The 16,695-nt window shown below is 48.6% G+C and overlaps 1 protein-coding gene across 9 annotated transcripts in view; it reads left to right on the plus strand.

Annotated features, from left to right (window-relative positions):
* The window catches only part of CSDE1 (cold shock domain containing E1), a 1,051,746-nt gene that overhangs the window by 291,452 nt on the left and 743,599 nt on the right, over positions 1-16,695 (plus strand). For all 9 annotated transcript variants that reach the window (XR_013594894.1, XM_078644375.1, XM_078644374.1 and 6 more), the window contains one exon: positions 9,398-9,495. Coding sequence is in view for 8 of the 9 variants with exons in the window: in XM_078644375.1 (XP_078500501.1) it covers positions 9,398-9,495 (98 nt within the window). In the remaining variant the exon portion in view is untranslated. The remainder of the gene's footprint in view (positions 1-9,397; positions 9,496-16,695) is intronic.

Genomic DNA, 16,695 nt, shown 5'->3' on the forward strand with positions numbered 1-16,695 from the left:
CACACTGCCACCTCCACCCTGGCCCTGCACACCACCACCCCCTCAGCAGTCACCAAATTACTCCTAGTGGAGCATCTGCTGAGAATGGATAACATTGTGAGCCAGCTAAGCAGGATGCCTCAGGTAATCTACAAGTGGGAGATTAATACAAAAGTACTTTCACAAATGTGGTACTCCGACCTGCAATCTTTTCACCACCATGTAATGCACAGAATGTCAAACCTTTCCTTCAGGTACCCTCACCAACAGTCATAAGGCATTGCACTTTTTTGTGAATACTTTCATTTTATAGCATTTAGACTACAGACAACAGTGCACTTCAATATCCAAGACATCGACAGAATGCCAATCCGTATGATCAATAACGTAACATTTGGCATTGCATTCCTTAGCTCCATCATGCAGCCCACCTAACCATGTTACCTCTATTTCCCCCTCTTTTGACGCCAGTTAGGCGCTTCTACAACAGCACAACTGCCTAACTCCGCCCTCTCCCCACACTTCCGCGTCTATAAACTATCCCGGTCCAACATCATTGTATTCTGTGCTCACTGGCTACTGTCATCATGTACACTATTTCTCAAATAGTCTTGTAAGGGTTGCCAAATATCTTTAGGCCTAGATGTAATAGGCTGCTGTGTAGCAAACCGTTCCCTATCGGTATCTCAATATATTAAACTGTGAAGCCACTGTTGAAGTGTTGGTGTGCTTCTGCGACCCCAATGTATCGCAAACTCTCTCTTGGCAAGGAGTAGTGCTATACCAACAACTAAATACTCTGAAAACTGAGTTCCTTCTAATCTCACCTCCGGCGAAAATCTCCACCACTCAAACCTGGCTTAAGCACCTAACTGCATTCAATGTTCAACCCACCATCGTGGACTCCGTGAAATCATTAGGCATCACTCTTGACACCAACCTCAACATGCAGCAACATATCAACAAAGCAACTAGGGGAGCTAACTTCCAAATCAACACTCTGAGGAAACTTAAACCCTTCCTCCCAGCTAAGGATTTCCAAACTGCAGTTCAAGCCCTAGTCATTCCACGCATAGACTACGGAATCGTGGCTCTCAGCGGACTCCCCCTATCTACTACAGCACCCCTAAGAGCCTCCTTGAACGCTGCAGCGAGACTCATCACAGGTTCTAGAAAACACTCGCATATTTCCCCTGACTTAAAATCCCTGAACTGGCTCCCTTTTGAAGCCAGAATACAGCTGAAAATCGCCTGTATGACACACTTGGCTATACACCACAAGTTTCCCAGCTACCTCACTCAAAAGCTAACTTTATCAGGAGGCTCGAGAAACAACAGAAGCACAAAGAATCTCCTCCTGAAACCTCGAAGATTTCGGAAGGTAAAAACTTACAAGCGCTCCTTCTCAGGAATGGCACCCAGGATCTGGAATGCCCTCCCACCCGAAACTAGGCTTATTTCCTCCACTGCACTCTTTAAGAAAGAAGCAAAAGCCATCCTTATGGCTAGTCGCACCTGAACCCTTTCTTGGTTGTTCCAAAGACTGTGGACTGACTTTGTATTATTGCTTATTCTGTTGTCTACTGTACTAAGTTGTTTATCGGATTTTTACTAGCCGGTTAATCTTATTGTCTATTCATTCACAAGCTGTTTATTAGGTTACCATCCTAGTCTGCTACCCACCTACTACTCATTTCTGTTATCCACATGTTTGCTAAGTCTCTCGCTTGTTTCCCTTACCCTGTGTCTACTGTAAAGCGCTCTGATATCTGCAAAGATCTTGTCCGCGCTATATAAAACTTTGAAAATAAATAAAATAAATAAACATACCTACACAGTGCGCACCCAGTACCCCACCACCTTACTGCATGTCCACTGAGTAGCTTCAAGGGTGTGAAGGTATCTGGTTCTAGGGGATAGGTGGATATTCGGCTCCGCAGCTCGCTTTAAAGTCGAACTGGTCGTCCATGAGTGTAGCGCCTACGAAGCGAGCGTCTTCAGTTCGTGAGATGTCTTCCCCCCCCCCCCCCCACCCCCCACCCCCTCCCCCAGGAAACAAGTCCCCAAAGGTGCACAGCCCATACCGCCGCAGCGTGTGTTTTACTAATGTTTATGACGTAATGGGTTGTCCAACCATTGTATTTGGGAATCGTATAGTTATGTGCCTCCTTTTACCCGTAGCATTTTCCTCCAGGCCCAGCATGTAGTTGACACCGTTTGAATAGCCACTCTATCAGGAGGCAATAACCCTCGTAGCGGCACTGGGGCAGCTAGGTTTACCCCTGGTTTCATATATGGCCAACTTGCGTCTGAGTGATAACAATTCATAAAAGGGGGTGGTGATGGACAGAGCATCTGAATTAAGCAGAACACTCCTACCCAGTCAAAAGATCAGGGCTTGATCCATCACCGTTTTTTAGCTCACTGCACCATCCCAGTTCAGAACCTGGCTATATGCAAATATATGCAGTGAGCAAGGGACCCATGATGCACTGGGCCTGGCCCAGTGCATCATGGGAACAGTGTTCTGCTTAATTCAGATACTCTGTCCATCACCACCCCCTTTATGAATCGTTTTGGCCACCACAAGCGTGGAAGGGTATGCTCAGATGTGAGTCCCTTGCTCACTGCACCATCAGGATTCAAGCAAGCCGGGCCGAAGACGGCTGTAATGCCAGAAACCGGTCCCCGGAAGCTTGTTTCCTTTCCAGTAAAGAATTGGCTTGGTAGTTTGGTCTGCCCTGTTCCCATGATGCACTGGGCCAGGGACAGACTAATTTGCATGTAGCCAGGTTCTCAACTGGGAGGGTGCAGTGAGCTATAAAACAGTGATGGATCAAGCCCTGATCTTTTGACTGGGTAGGAGTGTTCTGCTTAATTCAGATACTCTGTCCATCACCACCCCCTTTATGAATCGTTGTGATAACAATGCCATGCGAAGCTGCATTGATTGTGCTGCTAAGTAGTAGAACTGTATGTTGGGGACTCCAAACACCCCCCCCCTCTCGAATGGTAGTGTTAGAGTATCCCATCCAAAGAGTAGTTGCCGCCCTCCCCATACCAGGTGTGTCCAGTGGGTGCGCAGCTGAGCGAAGAAAGAGTTGGTGAGAGGTATGGGAATGTCATGAAAAAGTTATAATCGCTTTGGTGGGATTACCATTTTAGTTAGGGCGATCCTCCCAGCCATGGAGAGAGGCAGACCTATCCAACGGTCAATTTGTGTTTGTAGTCGCTCCAGCACTGGACTATAATTTAGCCGCAGTATCTGCTCCTTGTCCCTATGTAGAAAAATCCCCAAATACTGAGTTTCAGTGTTGCAGTATATCAGTGGGAACCCCTCATATCTGCGATCTTGTACGCCCGTTAATGGAAATGCCACTGATTTTGACTAGTTAATGTGCAGTCCCGAAAGTTCCCCAAAACAAAATGGGTGATCTTGTGGAGTAGTGGGACCAGGTTCTCAGGATGGTGCCTAACATACAGTATGATATCATCCCATATAGCGTCACCAGGACTGGGCCAGTTTTAAATTGTAGTCCCCTATGTAGATCGTTTTCTTGTAGGCGCCTTACCAGGGGGTCTATGGCTATAATAAAGTGGCGATAGGGAGCAACCCTGCATGGTGCCCCGTATTATCTTGAGTGGATGTGTTACTGTGCCATTTATTTGTATTCGCGCTGTGGGTCGAGTGTAAAGTAGGGTGAGTTTTGATATGTACCCTAATGGGAACCCCATCTTTTGCAGCACTGCTTGAAAGGCCACTCAGGTAAATCAAAAGCTTTTTCTGCGTCAAGTAGCGCCCCTATCGCCGGTACAGAGGGTACTATTCTATGCAGGGTAGAGAAGAACGTGCGAAGATTTACGGCAGTGGACCTATGTGGGATAAATCCGGTTTCTACAGGTAAAAATATTTGTCCCATTAGTAACGTTAACTGGGTGGCGACCATTTTGGGAAGTATTTTCTTCTCAAAATTTAATAGCGACTGTGGCTTATATGAGCTGCATTGCGCTGGGTCCTTTCCCGGTTTGAGAAGCAGCACAATGACTACCTCCTGTAGCGAAGGAGGAAGAATGCCCTCTTGCATTGACTCAGCATACATTTCCAGTAGCTGCGGCGCTAGCAGCTCCTTGAAGGCCTTATAGAAGGGACCTGTGAAACAATCCTTCCCTGGGCCTTACTGCCATCCATAGCTTCCATTGCTTGTTTAATGTCTTCAACGGAGAAGGGCTTGCTCCGAAATTGCTATAGGGCAGACGTGAGTCAGACCATAGCTAAGCTATCCTGGTAGTTGGAAATATCATCCTCCCCCTCTGTGTGCCTGGCAGTGTATAGAGCTGTATAGTGCCTCATTAGTTCACGGTTAATACTGGGAGTATCATCTATATATTCGTTCTGAGGCCCCCTTAGGCCAAGTATGTGCGATTGCCCAAGTGGCCGCTGTAGCAGACGTGTCAGGGTCTGCCCTGGCCTTTCCTCTTCCCCATACCTCCTGGCGGTGACCTATTTACTCAAATAGTGGGATTCTCTCTCTGCCGATTCCTGGTATCTCGCTACAGCGTTGAACCTTTAGATAAGTAATCCTGAGATGTCCCAACTGCCAGCTCCTGATTAAGGCATCTGAGCCCTCTCTCGAAGTTGCTTATTGTGTTACGGAGGCCTTGAATGCCTCCCATAGTGTGGATTGTTACGGGACCGACCTTGCATTAATTTTAAAATAATCGACTATTGCCTTCTAGAGTTCACTTTTATAGACTGTGTCCATCAAGGCCTGCTCCGGGAGCCGCCACTGTATTTCTATGCCTCCCTCCCCCAGAATGCGCGCACTCAGGGTCAGACAGTGTACAGGGTTGGTGCTCCACATCCAGTAACCAGGGGGTGAGAGTTTGAGACCATGACCAATTTTCCAACCTCGTCCAAGTGTGATGTTGAGCTGCATAGTGTGTGTTCGCCAGTCCAGTGGGGTTTAGCAGCTGCCAAGCGTCATGCAGCATGTACTGCTCGCAGAGGTCTGTCATCGCAATGCGTGCCTTTGGTTTAGTTGGGGATGCCCTGGTAGTTCTGTCAAGCGCGGGGGTCTAAATACAATGTTAGAATGTGGTCCGCTTCTAGTTTGGTTATTTGCTTCTGTAAGTCATGAAAGAGACCTAGGTAGTCTACATTCGGAGCGTATACGTTGACTAATAGTATGCAGTGTCCCATTAGCGCCCCAGGACAAGCAAGTAACGCCCCTTTTGGTCCGCCACCGTGTGTAGATGTCTAAATGGCAGATTTCTACGTATCGGAGTAGCGACCCCAGTGCGTACTAACTATAATTTAACAAATACCGGTCTTTCCCCCACGTGGATCCCAGAGTTGACACCCATGTGGGCACTTGATGCATCTCCTACGAAAACACCACATCCACAGAGAGTGCATGTAGTGTACTTACTGCCGGCATTTTAGCGAGCTGTTGAGCCCCCTAAATTTCCACATCATGAATGCTATATCCGCGAATGCTTTGACGTTAGTTGCTGTCATCCCGCAATACACACATTAAGAACGTTGTAGCACTAAATACTGTTGTACATTGCTGCTTCCTCGTCCATTAAACAACCCCACTTCTAAAAGTAACGTTTTGCTGCGTGAATCCTTTTCTGGATTCACATGCTGTGCATTATTCCGCCATCTAGTGGTTGGGTCCGGAATTGTTTCTTTTTTTTTTTTTTTTTTTGGTTGCTGTCAAACATAATTTGGTGCCTGGTGCCTGTGTGACATCAGACTGTATCCTGGAGGTTGATGTGCGTAGTAGCCATCTCCATATTCTTTTTTTTTTTTTTCTCCGCTTTTGGACCCAGAAGCAAGTCGGGAAGCTCCGAATAATTTTTCAGATTTTTCCCAAAAACGAAATGAAAACTGAAGAAAAGATCACCGCGAAGCTCCTACCTAATCGACGTCGTAACTGGAGAGATCACCGTTCCAGCGGAGCTCTGGGGCAGATACCACAGACGTCATCGGTCCACAAATGGCGAGGTAGGGGACATGGAAAATACCCCTTTCAAGTTTTGTCCCAAGTGTCACCACAAAAACACAACTCGACCAGTACGCCGTCTGTGACCTCTGCTTACCTGAAAACAACCAGGAAAAAAACTGCAAGGCCTAAGTGGAGTTCCTGCCGAAAACTCTGAGAAGCTGTCGTAAGCAGAGACAGGCCCACTACGCCACAATGTCGCAGACAACGAAGAAGACGCCCTTTCAACATCTGGGTTTCTCCAGCAACGAGGACGAACATGCTATTGAAAAAGTAACGTTCTGACCCAACCCGCCAAGCGACTAACCACCCGGCAATTACCCAAATTAATAAGCATAACAATTTCTCAACTTCCCAAAACCACCTTAGCCTAAACATTTCTCTGAAATGTGAACTTCACTGGAGGTGTGACAACGCTACATCAACCCATGCTTCCTGAAATAAGGATTTCAATAGTGTCTAGTCTGTGTATGGAAATACGCCATCATGTCCAAATTTCTCAGCCAATCTAGACCGAATGCTAAGGAACAAGTGCATAAAAGGCATGCCAAACTGATCTGTGGATTTACGGGTCAGGCACGACGGTCCAATAGGTCACCCTAAGGAATAAATCCATGCTGGCACACGAGTGGATCTCCGACTGCGACCCACTGGGCGTCCGCGATGATTGTTTTTCTTTGTCTTTGAGAAAGCCTTGCAGAACTCCTGCACAGGAGTGACGTTGTTGAAAATGCTCGCCTTCCCTTGCATGTTGACCCGCATTTGTGCCGGGTAGAGCATCCCATACCTCAGACCCAGGTTGTGCACCGTGGTCTCGACTCCGGTGTACTTGCGTGAAGCCTCCTGAACCATGACTGTAAAGTCAGGGAATAGCGACAGCCGACCTTGCCATGTTGGTGGCCTTTCTCCCTTGCCAGCCTGAGAGCAGAGTCTTGGTCCCTGTAATTAAAATTTCTGGCAATTATGGGGCGGGGAGGCAGACCCGGTTTCGGGCAAGGCACCAGCGACCTGTGTGCATGTTCTACTACAAATGTGGTAGTAAAGGATTCAGCTCTGAATAGTTCAGTGAGCAGCCTTTCAACAATGTGGTCTAGCCTCCCACTGTTTGTCGATTCCGGTACCCCAAGTATGTGTAAGTTGTTTTTCCTCCTTATAGCTTCCAAGTCTTCGTTGTTCATGGCTGGTTTTTTACCTGCTGTACCAGCCTTTCTCCCTTTCTGGACATTGCGCTGCGCCATCTTCTAGAACCGATAATCTGCCTTCTGCCACATCTAGCCTCCGCTCATGACTCTCCAGTCTCACCTACATTTTATCAAGCCGTTTTTCAAGCGCGTCAAATCTACCGTCCAGTGCTGTGAAACCGGAGCGTAACTCCTTCAATAGTGATTCTGCTTTAGATCGTTCCTTGTCTTCCCCTGGCGCCATGTTGAGTTCTGTGGCGTATGCTGTATGAGAGATGGCTGCTTTGTATTTTGCTGTGTCGAACTGCAGCTTGCGCTGTTCGGGATCTGTTTTGGCCATGCTAGTCCTTGTGAGGGGGATCTGCTCATTAGCAACCACTACCATGTTAAGAATGAGCTCCTAGCTGTTCCACCAAGTGCCTCCAGGGAGCAGTAGCTCAGTTCAATGATTGGACCTTTTAACTGTGGGATTTCTTGCATGGGCCCTGGCACAGCCCACAATGCCAAGCGCACCGCAGGCCACCCCTGCCACCCCTCACCTCCAGGGTCTCAGTGGACAGCCACACACGCCGCAATCCCGAGCAGCAAAGTTTCAGTAGTCAACAGGGAGTGGGGGGGGGTCAGTGTGAATCTCAAGTGGCGTCCGGAGGGCACCAATCCCTGCGTCACCACAATGCCAGGGCTGTGCCCCAGGCCTGGCGATCTCAGGCCGCAGCAGAAAACCGCCAACGCGGCCCAGGTCTCTGTTCATGGGCAGCTGCAGGCCCCCGGCAGCAGCTCGATAGGCTCCACAGGATCTGCCATACCTGCTCTACACTCTGCCAGCAGGCGAAGCTCACCTGCCGCGTGGGTATCTTGTCACTGCGCAGTCTTAGGCCCGTTGCTGGCAGCCGTCACGCTCCCCCCCCCCTCTATGCTCCGCTGTGTCTCTCTAGGACTCAACAGCCGTCCAGCCCAATACAGCTCTGACCTGCCTACTGTTCATATTTACTGCATGGCAATTTCGATCCTGTGTCCACACCACACGCCCCAAAGGGGGCTCGGATCATTGGGATGCTGGCGGAGCTTCACCTCCGTGCGGCCATTATGGTTGGCGACTTGGCCACGCTCCCTTTGGCACTTCACATTAAATGAACTAGTCCCAGGATACTTGTGTATTGCTTTCATCCAATTCACCAGATCCTACATTTGGAGAGGGCCAAACAATCTTGGTAATGCATGGTTTAGGAGATGCCTCTGTATCATAAGACCCTACACTTTGATTATTGCAGTGCCCTTAGCCACCCACTGTCACGATTTTTTAACACTTTTCTATCTCATGTTTGTCAGTTTCCCAAGTGGCTGGTGCTACATGGACGTCCTTTAGGGGTCAGGCTCAAACCTAGTTTTCTGCTCATTTTTATTACATTAATAGTGAATAATACTTTATTATTCACTATTGGTGTAATAAACATTGTAGCAGCCAAATCTAGACTTTCACTGGCATCTTAGAGATCAAAAATAAAAGGGTTTTAATGTATGTTGTGGACGTGCATATGGGCGAGAGTGATTTTGGGGGAGACCGCATGTATGTTTGAGCATGCATGTTTATATATGAAAACGTGGATGTGTGCGTCAAAATGAGTGAGTAAGTATATGGGTGTGAGTGTGAATAAGTGATTCAGGGTGAGTGTACTAGAGTCGGTGAAAATGAATGAGTGCAAGTCAGTACTAATGATAGGATGAGTGTGAATAAGAGGGCTGGTGGAAGTTCGTTCGATGGTTGATGTAAGTAGGTCCTAGGCATAGTTACCCCCACTTTTTGCTGGTGTCGGTGTGTTTTGACTGTAATACACAGCAATGGTAATCATTGTGATGTCATCCGGATTGAGTTTGTGACATCACTTCATGGGACGATGCAAGGTCAAGGGGGAAAAAGTAACTTCCTGTGATATCATTAAGGTGTAAGGGTATATGATACCACTTCCACTAACCCTGGCAGTTTGGTGAATTGACGTCCATGGGGTGCTAACTTATTCTACAAAATCTACATAACTTGCTTGACCTTTTGCATTTATTCAAATTAAATTTCATAAGAGAGCTGCGTTCCCACGCTTGCATACACCTTTGAAGCCCATGTTTTTGATTGTGAACTGTTTTCAAATTTAAGACATACCATTAAATTATTTGTTAGTTTACATTCATTTTAATGGGGCAGTTTATACTAACTCAATGATTGTTTCCTCATAGGAAGTATTTTATCTAACCTACACCCCTGATGATGTTGATGGAAACTCTCAGCTGGAAACTGGAGATAAAATCAATTTCATAATCGATACAAATAAGCAGTAAGTAGTGATTGTGGTGTGTGTGTATATTTATATTTTGTAGTGAACGAAATGTATTTATTACCCGGTATTTGAAAGTAGCAAAGTGGACACAGGGTTCTTGGAGAAGTGAACTGTTAATAATTACTAATATTGTGAAAACGCATGCCATCGCCTTAGCATCTGCCAACCCTTTGCTGATGAGGTCACCAGTACTGTCTCCCTTACCTTCGTCTCATTGAGCCATCCATGCTCTCCCCACCCAAGGTACAAAGCGGCAGCTAAAGCGGTTTCTTTTTGGTCTACAAATTACTCCAAACCAGCCATCAGAAAGTAGTAATCTGCATTTGGATACGTATTGAGCCACAACCACGACAGTTTTGCTACATAGTGCACAGAACTCCAACTAAAGCAGGTACACCAATGGTTAAGGGGCCTGACATCACATGTTTCATATGTACAAACTTCACGGCCTGACTTCAGCGCACTATGCCTCTGCATGGAGGCTGTTTACCAACTCAACTAATTAAGTCGGAGTACAAAAGACACGCAGAGGAAGTAACACCTGCCAGGAAAATAGGATTTATGATAAACCGGTCATCGCTTGCTATGAATCTCTATGAAACCCTACATCTCTAGTTATCTCTGCTGTTGTTGCCCCCCCCCTTCCAACCTCCTTCCCCTCCCTTCTGCAACCTCCAGTGCCATACCTGCAGCCTGTTTGCCAAATGAAGAAAACCTATTGGAAAGCATTGTGCGCCCAAGACTGATTGTGCACCCTGAACCTGGCTGCCCCTGTGCTGCTGGTGGTGTATGTTTGTTGCTGCTTTGTGGCCCCTTGTGCTTGTGCTAATCCTAAAAGCTTGGCCTCTGCAACTGATCTACGTATCTGCAAGCAGCATGGCTCCAGGCATCCCCACTCAATTGAAAAGCATTTAGTCAAACTTCAAATTTGACCTATTTACCTGGCCATCCATGTGCCTCTGGTGGTGCAGTTTTGGTACTCACCTGACCCATGCCCCTTCCTGACCTTTGGTCCTGAAGACTGGAATTGTAAGTGTATTGCTTACCTATTTAACAGTGATATTGTTTTTCAACTTGGATACCATTAAACTGTTCTGAAAAGTTTTTAAGTATCGATTTTTCAAAGTAAAAATATTTTTATTTAAATATTTACCTTATTGTGAAGACCTTGATCTTAAAATAAACATTTAAAGTATATTTTTCTAAAATTGGTCTGTGTATCCTTCTTGAGTTGTGTGTGTCCATTATTGGTCAATGTTGTGCAATAAATGTCAAACTCTTCGGTGTTAAGCCTAAGGCTGCTCGCCCACACTACCACAAATAGAGCACATCTGAAAGAGGCAATTGGTTATGGATTCTTCACCTTAGAATTACCCATGGCAAGAGTAGTGCAGGTTTTCACGGACAATAACACCATCATGTGGTACTGCAACAAACGGGGCGAGTCGTGTACCCTATGTCAAGAGGCTCTCCGTCTCTGGACATGGCTGGAACATCAGGACAAATTTCTAGTGGTTCAACACCTGGCAAGTTCTCTGAACCCGGGGTGGACAAACCCAGCCGCAGATGCATGATGGATCACAAATGGCGTCTTCACTCTGAGGTGGTGCAAGGTCTTTCAGCAGTGGGGAGAGCCTTGGATAGATCTATTCGCCACAGACTGAAGCGCAATGTCCGCAGCTCTTGCTAGTGCAGTTTCCAAGGCGGCACTCGCTCTGTGACACTTTTCGTTGTTGGTGGAGTTGCGGTCTTCTATACGCCTTTCTGCCTACACCACTTCTGACCAGAGTGCTGAAGATCTAGCGAACCGGGCCCAAGTCGTTTGTGTTGGGCACGAAGAGTCTGGTATCCCGAGCTATTACACATGGCCATGGATCCTCCGATCAGACTGCCTCTTTGGGAGAATAGTCTGTCGCAGCAGCAGGGGACGGCCCTCCACCCGAACCTGTCCAGTCTCCACCTCCTTGCGTGGAGATTGAGTGGCGACAGTTGACAGCTTTCGAAAACTTCACCCCGGAGTCTGTAATGTTATCTTGGCAGCCAGCGCCCCTCCACTTAAATGGTATATGCCTGTAGATGGAACAAGTTTGTGGCATGGTGCGTAGCAACAGCTGTGGATCCCCTCTCAGCCCCCCTTTCAAAGATTCTCCTCTTCTTTCTTTCGCCTAGTAGGGCTCTGTAGGAAACTAGCTCTATATATCCTACATCAAAATGAGGTATAGTGTGTACAGAGACCAAGTGACCCCAGCGGTAGGCAGAGGTTAAAGTAGATAGAACCTTACTATCTATTTGTAGTAGAGTGGTCGAGCAGTAAGGGAGTATCAGAGGACAGTGTTAAGCATTTGAGGTTCACACTCAGTCAGCAAATGACTTCAAACACTCAATAACTGAACTCTAGGTCAGTTGTGTTTGTATAAAAATATATACGGTTTTATTTTTAGAAACCACAAAGCCTGGCACAGGTAAGCATTAAATAATTTTCAGTAAGAAGTTACTGGATATAGAACAGTTTGAAAATGCAATTGTACTTTGATTTACAGGGGGTGCAGTAGGTTGCAATACTTAGCAAATACAGTACATTGAAATGAATAGGCTTTTTCAGTAAATTACCGGTAAGTTAATTTTTACGTTACGTTTCTAACTCCGTGCTTGATGCCTAGATTCAGCACTGGGACATTTCCTGTAAACAGGTAAGTAAATATGTTTTGGTTATTTGTGCGATTTTTAAAGAATATTTTTAGATTTCAAAACTCCACACTTAAAAGCTTTTTGAAGAAAATTGTCAATGTTGTCCTATTGAGGAAAAACTGGTTATTTGTTCACAGGTAAGGTATCAACTGTGGAGTTAAGGTTCTTGGGTTAGACTCAGGGGTCCCCCAAGGTCAGTGATGCGCTGTTGTTGCACCCTCATCGGCACTAGGGCCGCCGGGTGCAGAGTTTTGAGGCCCAATGTTATCCAATTGGGAATAGGGGGCATCTGGGTGGTGGCTGCTGGCAAGCAGGCCACTGGTTTGTGGGAGCAAAGCTTCTAGGGTTAAGGTCAGGGCAAATGGGGAAACAAAGTAGCACAAAAGGTGCACCCTCAGCGGCACTAGGGCGGCCGGGAGCAAAGTGCTGTTTCGAGGTTGGGTGCCCTGTTTTCAAAGGAGAACCTCCAGTTTGCAAAAGCACTGCAGGCAGGGAGACTAAGAACTTCTTGGTGCGACCACCACTTGGCAAGGTATGTTGGGAAATTAAGGGTTGGTTAGGCACGGTCGGTTTGGGCACACAAGGCATTTGGGCGTCAGGTGCAGGGGTGTCTTTTGGGGTAGGATCTTCTTACCAGCTCCTGGTCGCGGTTAGGAGGCCTTCTGGATTTAGGCTGCAGGCGTCTGCTGGAGGCTTGAGGCAGGTCAGGGGTCGCCGGGTCTCTGGTCAGGATCGCCGGGGTGACCTCCTTGTGGTGTTTTTCCACTCCAGCTCGGGCCTGGTTCGGCGGGTGCAGAGTGAGCTGGATTTTCTGTCCCTGGCTGCTGCCAGAGGTTGCTGTTGAACAAATCCAGTGTTCAATGGAGAAGCAGTCTTTGGAAGTGAAGGCAGGCATGTCCTCTGGGGTTTTAGAGATTGCTGGCTGCAGGGCACACCAGGATTTTGCTGGAGCAGGTTCGAGAGGAGACAGGCCGGTAGGGCTGGGGCCAAGTCAGTGGGCGTCTTCCTCTTGTTAGCTGGCTGCACAGCTGTTTGGTCCTTCTTTTCTTGTTGTCAGGCTGGATCTGAGAAAGCAAGGTTCAGGGTGCCCCCTAAATACTAGATTTTGGGGCGTTATAGGTAGGTAAGGTCAGGGACCAATGGGTCCCAGTCCTGGGGTGGGTGGGAGGGGGGCAGTAGACTGTCCCTGGTTGGCTATGTTCCCCCATCCTCAAGATGGCCGGAACTCAGAGTTGTGTTTTACCTCACTTCCCCCCACCTGAGGGGTGGAGTTGGCAGAGGTGGGCACCACTCTTTCCCTCACTTGTTTTTCTCGCCGGCTCTCCCGCCCAAAGTGTATGGGCAGAACCAGTGGGGACCAGTTGCTGAAAGCAGCAAATGGTCTCAGGAAGCTCACAAAGGCGGCATGACTTTAAAGCTTCCCTTCTTGTGAACCCTGCCCATCCTGGGGGGGAGGAGGCTTGGCACCTCGTCCCAGGATGTGCAATGTTTCAGGCCCTGAGAGCAGCAGGCTTTCGACCCAGGGGTCCAACAACATGTCTGTTGGTGGCAGCCTAAGCAGCCACTCGGTCAGGTCACTAGGAGTTGGTAGAGATTCAGAGGGCTCTGCTAAGATGCGAAGATGCTCACTGTTATACATTTTACATTAAATCCCCCATTGGCATCAGTATGGGTTTAATGTGCTGAGAAGTTTGATACCAAACTTCCTAGTTTTCAGTGTAGCCATTATGGTGTTGTGGCGTTCATAATGACAAATTCCCAGCACCATATACTCTTAATGGCAGCACTGCACTTACAGTGCCCAGGATTGGACTGGGGCACTGTAGGGATACAGGGCTTCTGTAGTAGGGGATCTCTGTGTATAGTCATAATCTAGTGAATCGTCCCGCTCATGTGCGTGGACCCCGGCAATCAAAAATAATCTCTTGTCAGAAAATTGCAGACCTGCAAAGACATTGAAGAGAGAATTTAAAGACCGATAATGCAGCCTGTATCCACAGGCTACACTGTCCAGTACTTCAACTAGAAATTCCACCAAAAACACACACAAATAGCACAGCCTGCCCAGTTTCCTCCATAGAGAAACGTGCCTCTACCAGAAAAAGCCTCTGGAATGATAGAGAGGAAGGCATGGACAGACAAGCCCCATAGGCTGCCATTATGTGGCTTAAATAGGATACTGTGCCTTTAAGAGAACTTTCCAGAACTTTTCCCAGTATCCCAGAATGCACAGCAGGTCCCTCTTACTTTCAGTTCTTTTTTTCGGCTCCTGCTAACAGGACCCTGGTGCATTGAGCTCTCCCTTTTCAAGGGTTTATTGGAATTTTGTGCACTTTTGGCTTTAAAAGTGTTTTTCAGTTTATGTACTTGGTGTTTCCCTTCACTCCTGTGTATTTGTTCAGGCTTTTTAGGGCTCTAAAATGCCTGCTCTCTTCGACAAGTGCCCAGCATGTGGAAGGAAGAAGGCCAAGACTGATCCACACGACGTCTGCATACTCTGTCTCCCTGAAGCACATGTCCCTGAAGAATGTGACATCTGTCAGACCTTTTCGTCAAGGACCCTGAGGGACAGGCTGAAGATTAGGCTTCAAGGCCTAGAGGAGAGACGGCTGCAGGCTGGTCTGGGCAGGCTGGGAAGGCTCCCTCTGCCCCTGCTGAGGCCTCTGGGGGGCTCCCCAGAGGCAGGAAGCCCAGCAAACGGTCCCGGTCTCCGTCGACGTCGATTGCATCGACGACGTCGAGAGGGATGACGACGGTGTGTTCCCCATCTCCCCGGGGCTCCGGGTCGAGACAGCGTGGAAGTTCGATGTCGAAAGGCCTGGGTAGGCCGCCGTCGAGATCACCGTCGACGGCGTCATCGTCGTCGACGTCCGCATCGAGGCATCGACGGCGAAGAAGGACCGACCGTCGACCGGACGGTCGGCGTCGAGGGGATCCTCTACGTCGAGGACTTCGGACAAGCGGTTGGCGCCGAGAAGGGGTCGACGCTCAACGTCTAGGACTGCACGTTCGACGTCGTGGAAGTGGCGTTCGGCGTGGAGGAAGAAGCGCTTGACGTCGCGGAGGCGGCGTTCGACGCCGGAAAAGCAACGCTCGACGTCGAAAAGAAAGAGATCGGCGTCTGAGACTTTCCAAATCTCCTAAGCGGCGAAGAAGGATTTCTGGCGCCAGAAGTCACGCTGGGTCTGGTGAAGGACGCCGGAGATGGCGATCACCTACTGGAAGGGCTGATTCGCTGTCACCTCCCCCGAAGAAGTCACCGGACTCTGTGTACTCGGTGGTTTATACACCACCTCGGCCTAAGACGCCCCCGCTTCCTTTACCTAGAGAGGATCCTCCCATCAATCCTCCTCTTCCACCACTTCCTCCCGCGGGGCAACAACCACCACCGCCTCCGCCACGTGGGCCTGCTCCTCGGTCGGAGATACCTCCTGTTCCTCCACCAAGGTCCGTGTCACTGCCTCCGCTCCCTACACCGCCTAAGGGGACTCCAAAACCACTACCCCAGGATAGGCCAAGGAAGACGCCTCCACAGAGGCCTGCGGAGCGTCCACGAACTGGGAGATCGCGCTCTCGCTCCAGGAGGAGGTAACGATCGTGCAACAGGTCGTCCACGCGGTCGAGACGACGCCACAGGAGGCGCAGGTCTCGGTCCCAGACGAGGTCCTCGGGGACCAGGGACTATTCTCCGACTTTGTCGGAGTCACCGGAGACAAGGGTGTCACCGGTTGACGATCTGGTGTCCTTTCATGATGTCCTTTTAAGAGGTGCAGCAAAATTGGGCATCTCGTTGTCGGTGCCCACGCCCAAGACATCGGTGATCTTCGAGGCGCTTCACCAGAAACATCTGTCTCGGCCATTACTACCACTGGTACCGGGCCTGGTGGAGCCGGCCATGGACCTTTTCCTCACCCCTGCGGTGACCAAGGCGGCCCCCTCGAGACTGCAGAAAAAATACCGGGCTCCCGACTCGGATCCGGCTTTTCTAAGGGTGGAACCCCCTCCAGACTCTGTGATAGTGACGGCGGCTCGAAAACAACATGCCACCACTCCGTCATCCACAGTTATCCAGTATTTGGGTGTCTTTCATAGATTCACATGCCTGAATCATTCCCCGTCGTCGAGACGGGAGCCTCCGGTATATAAAAAGTAATGTCCTAAAGACATACATAGAAAAGAATAGGCCCAAAGGTCTCACCTTAGTAGCCTATCCACGTCCTTTTGTAGGAAGGACCAAACAGAGCAGGCCCCAAGGGTCCCACCTTGGTGGCCTATCTGTGTCCTTTTGTAAAAAAGGACCAAATAAAGTACAACAGCCAATCAGCTACCACCTCCTTCTAGAACCTTCCTGCCAGAAGCCCAAGTCTCTCAGATTTTCTACCGCACGTTGTGCTAGGGAGTCTCCACCTGAGTTCTCCTCAGGAATTTCTCTTTCTTCAAAAAACAACTTTTATTAGTCTCTAAAGTTATGTCTGATAGTCAGAAGAAAGGTCTTTTCCGGGCTTGTTC

Source organism: Lissotriton helveticus, chromosome 5_1 (assembly GCF_964261635.1).
Source record: "Lissotriton helveticus chromosome 5_1, aLisHel1.1, whole genome shotgun sequence".
In the NCBI taxonomy this organism is placed as follows: Eukaryota; Metazoa; Chordata; class Amphibia; order Caudata; family Salamandridae; genus Lissotriton; species Lissotriton helveticus.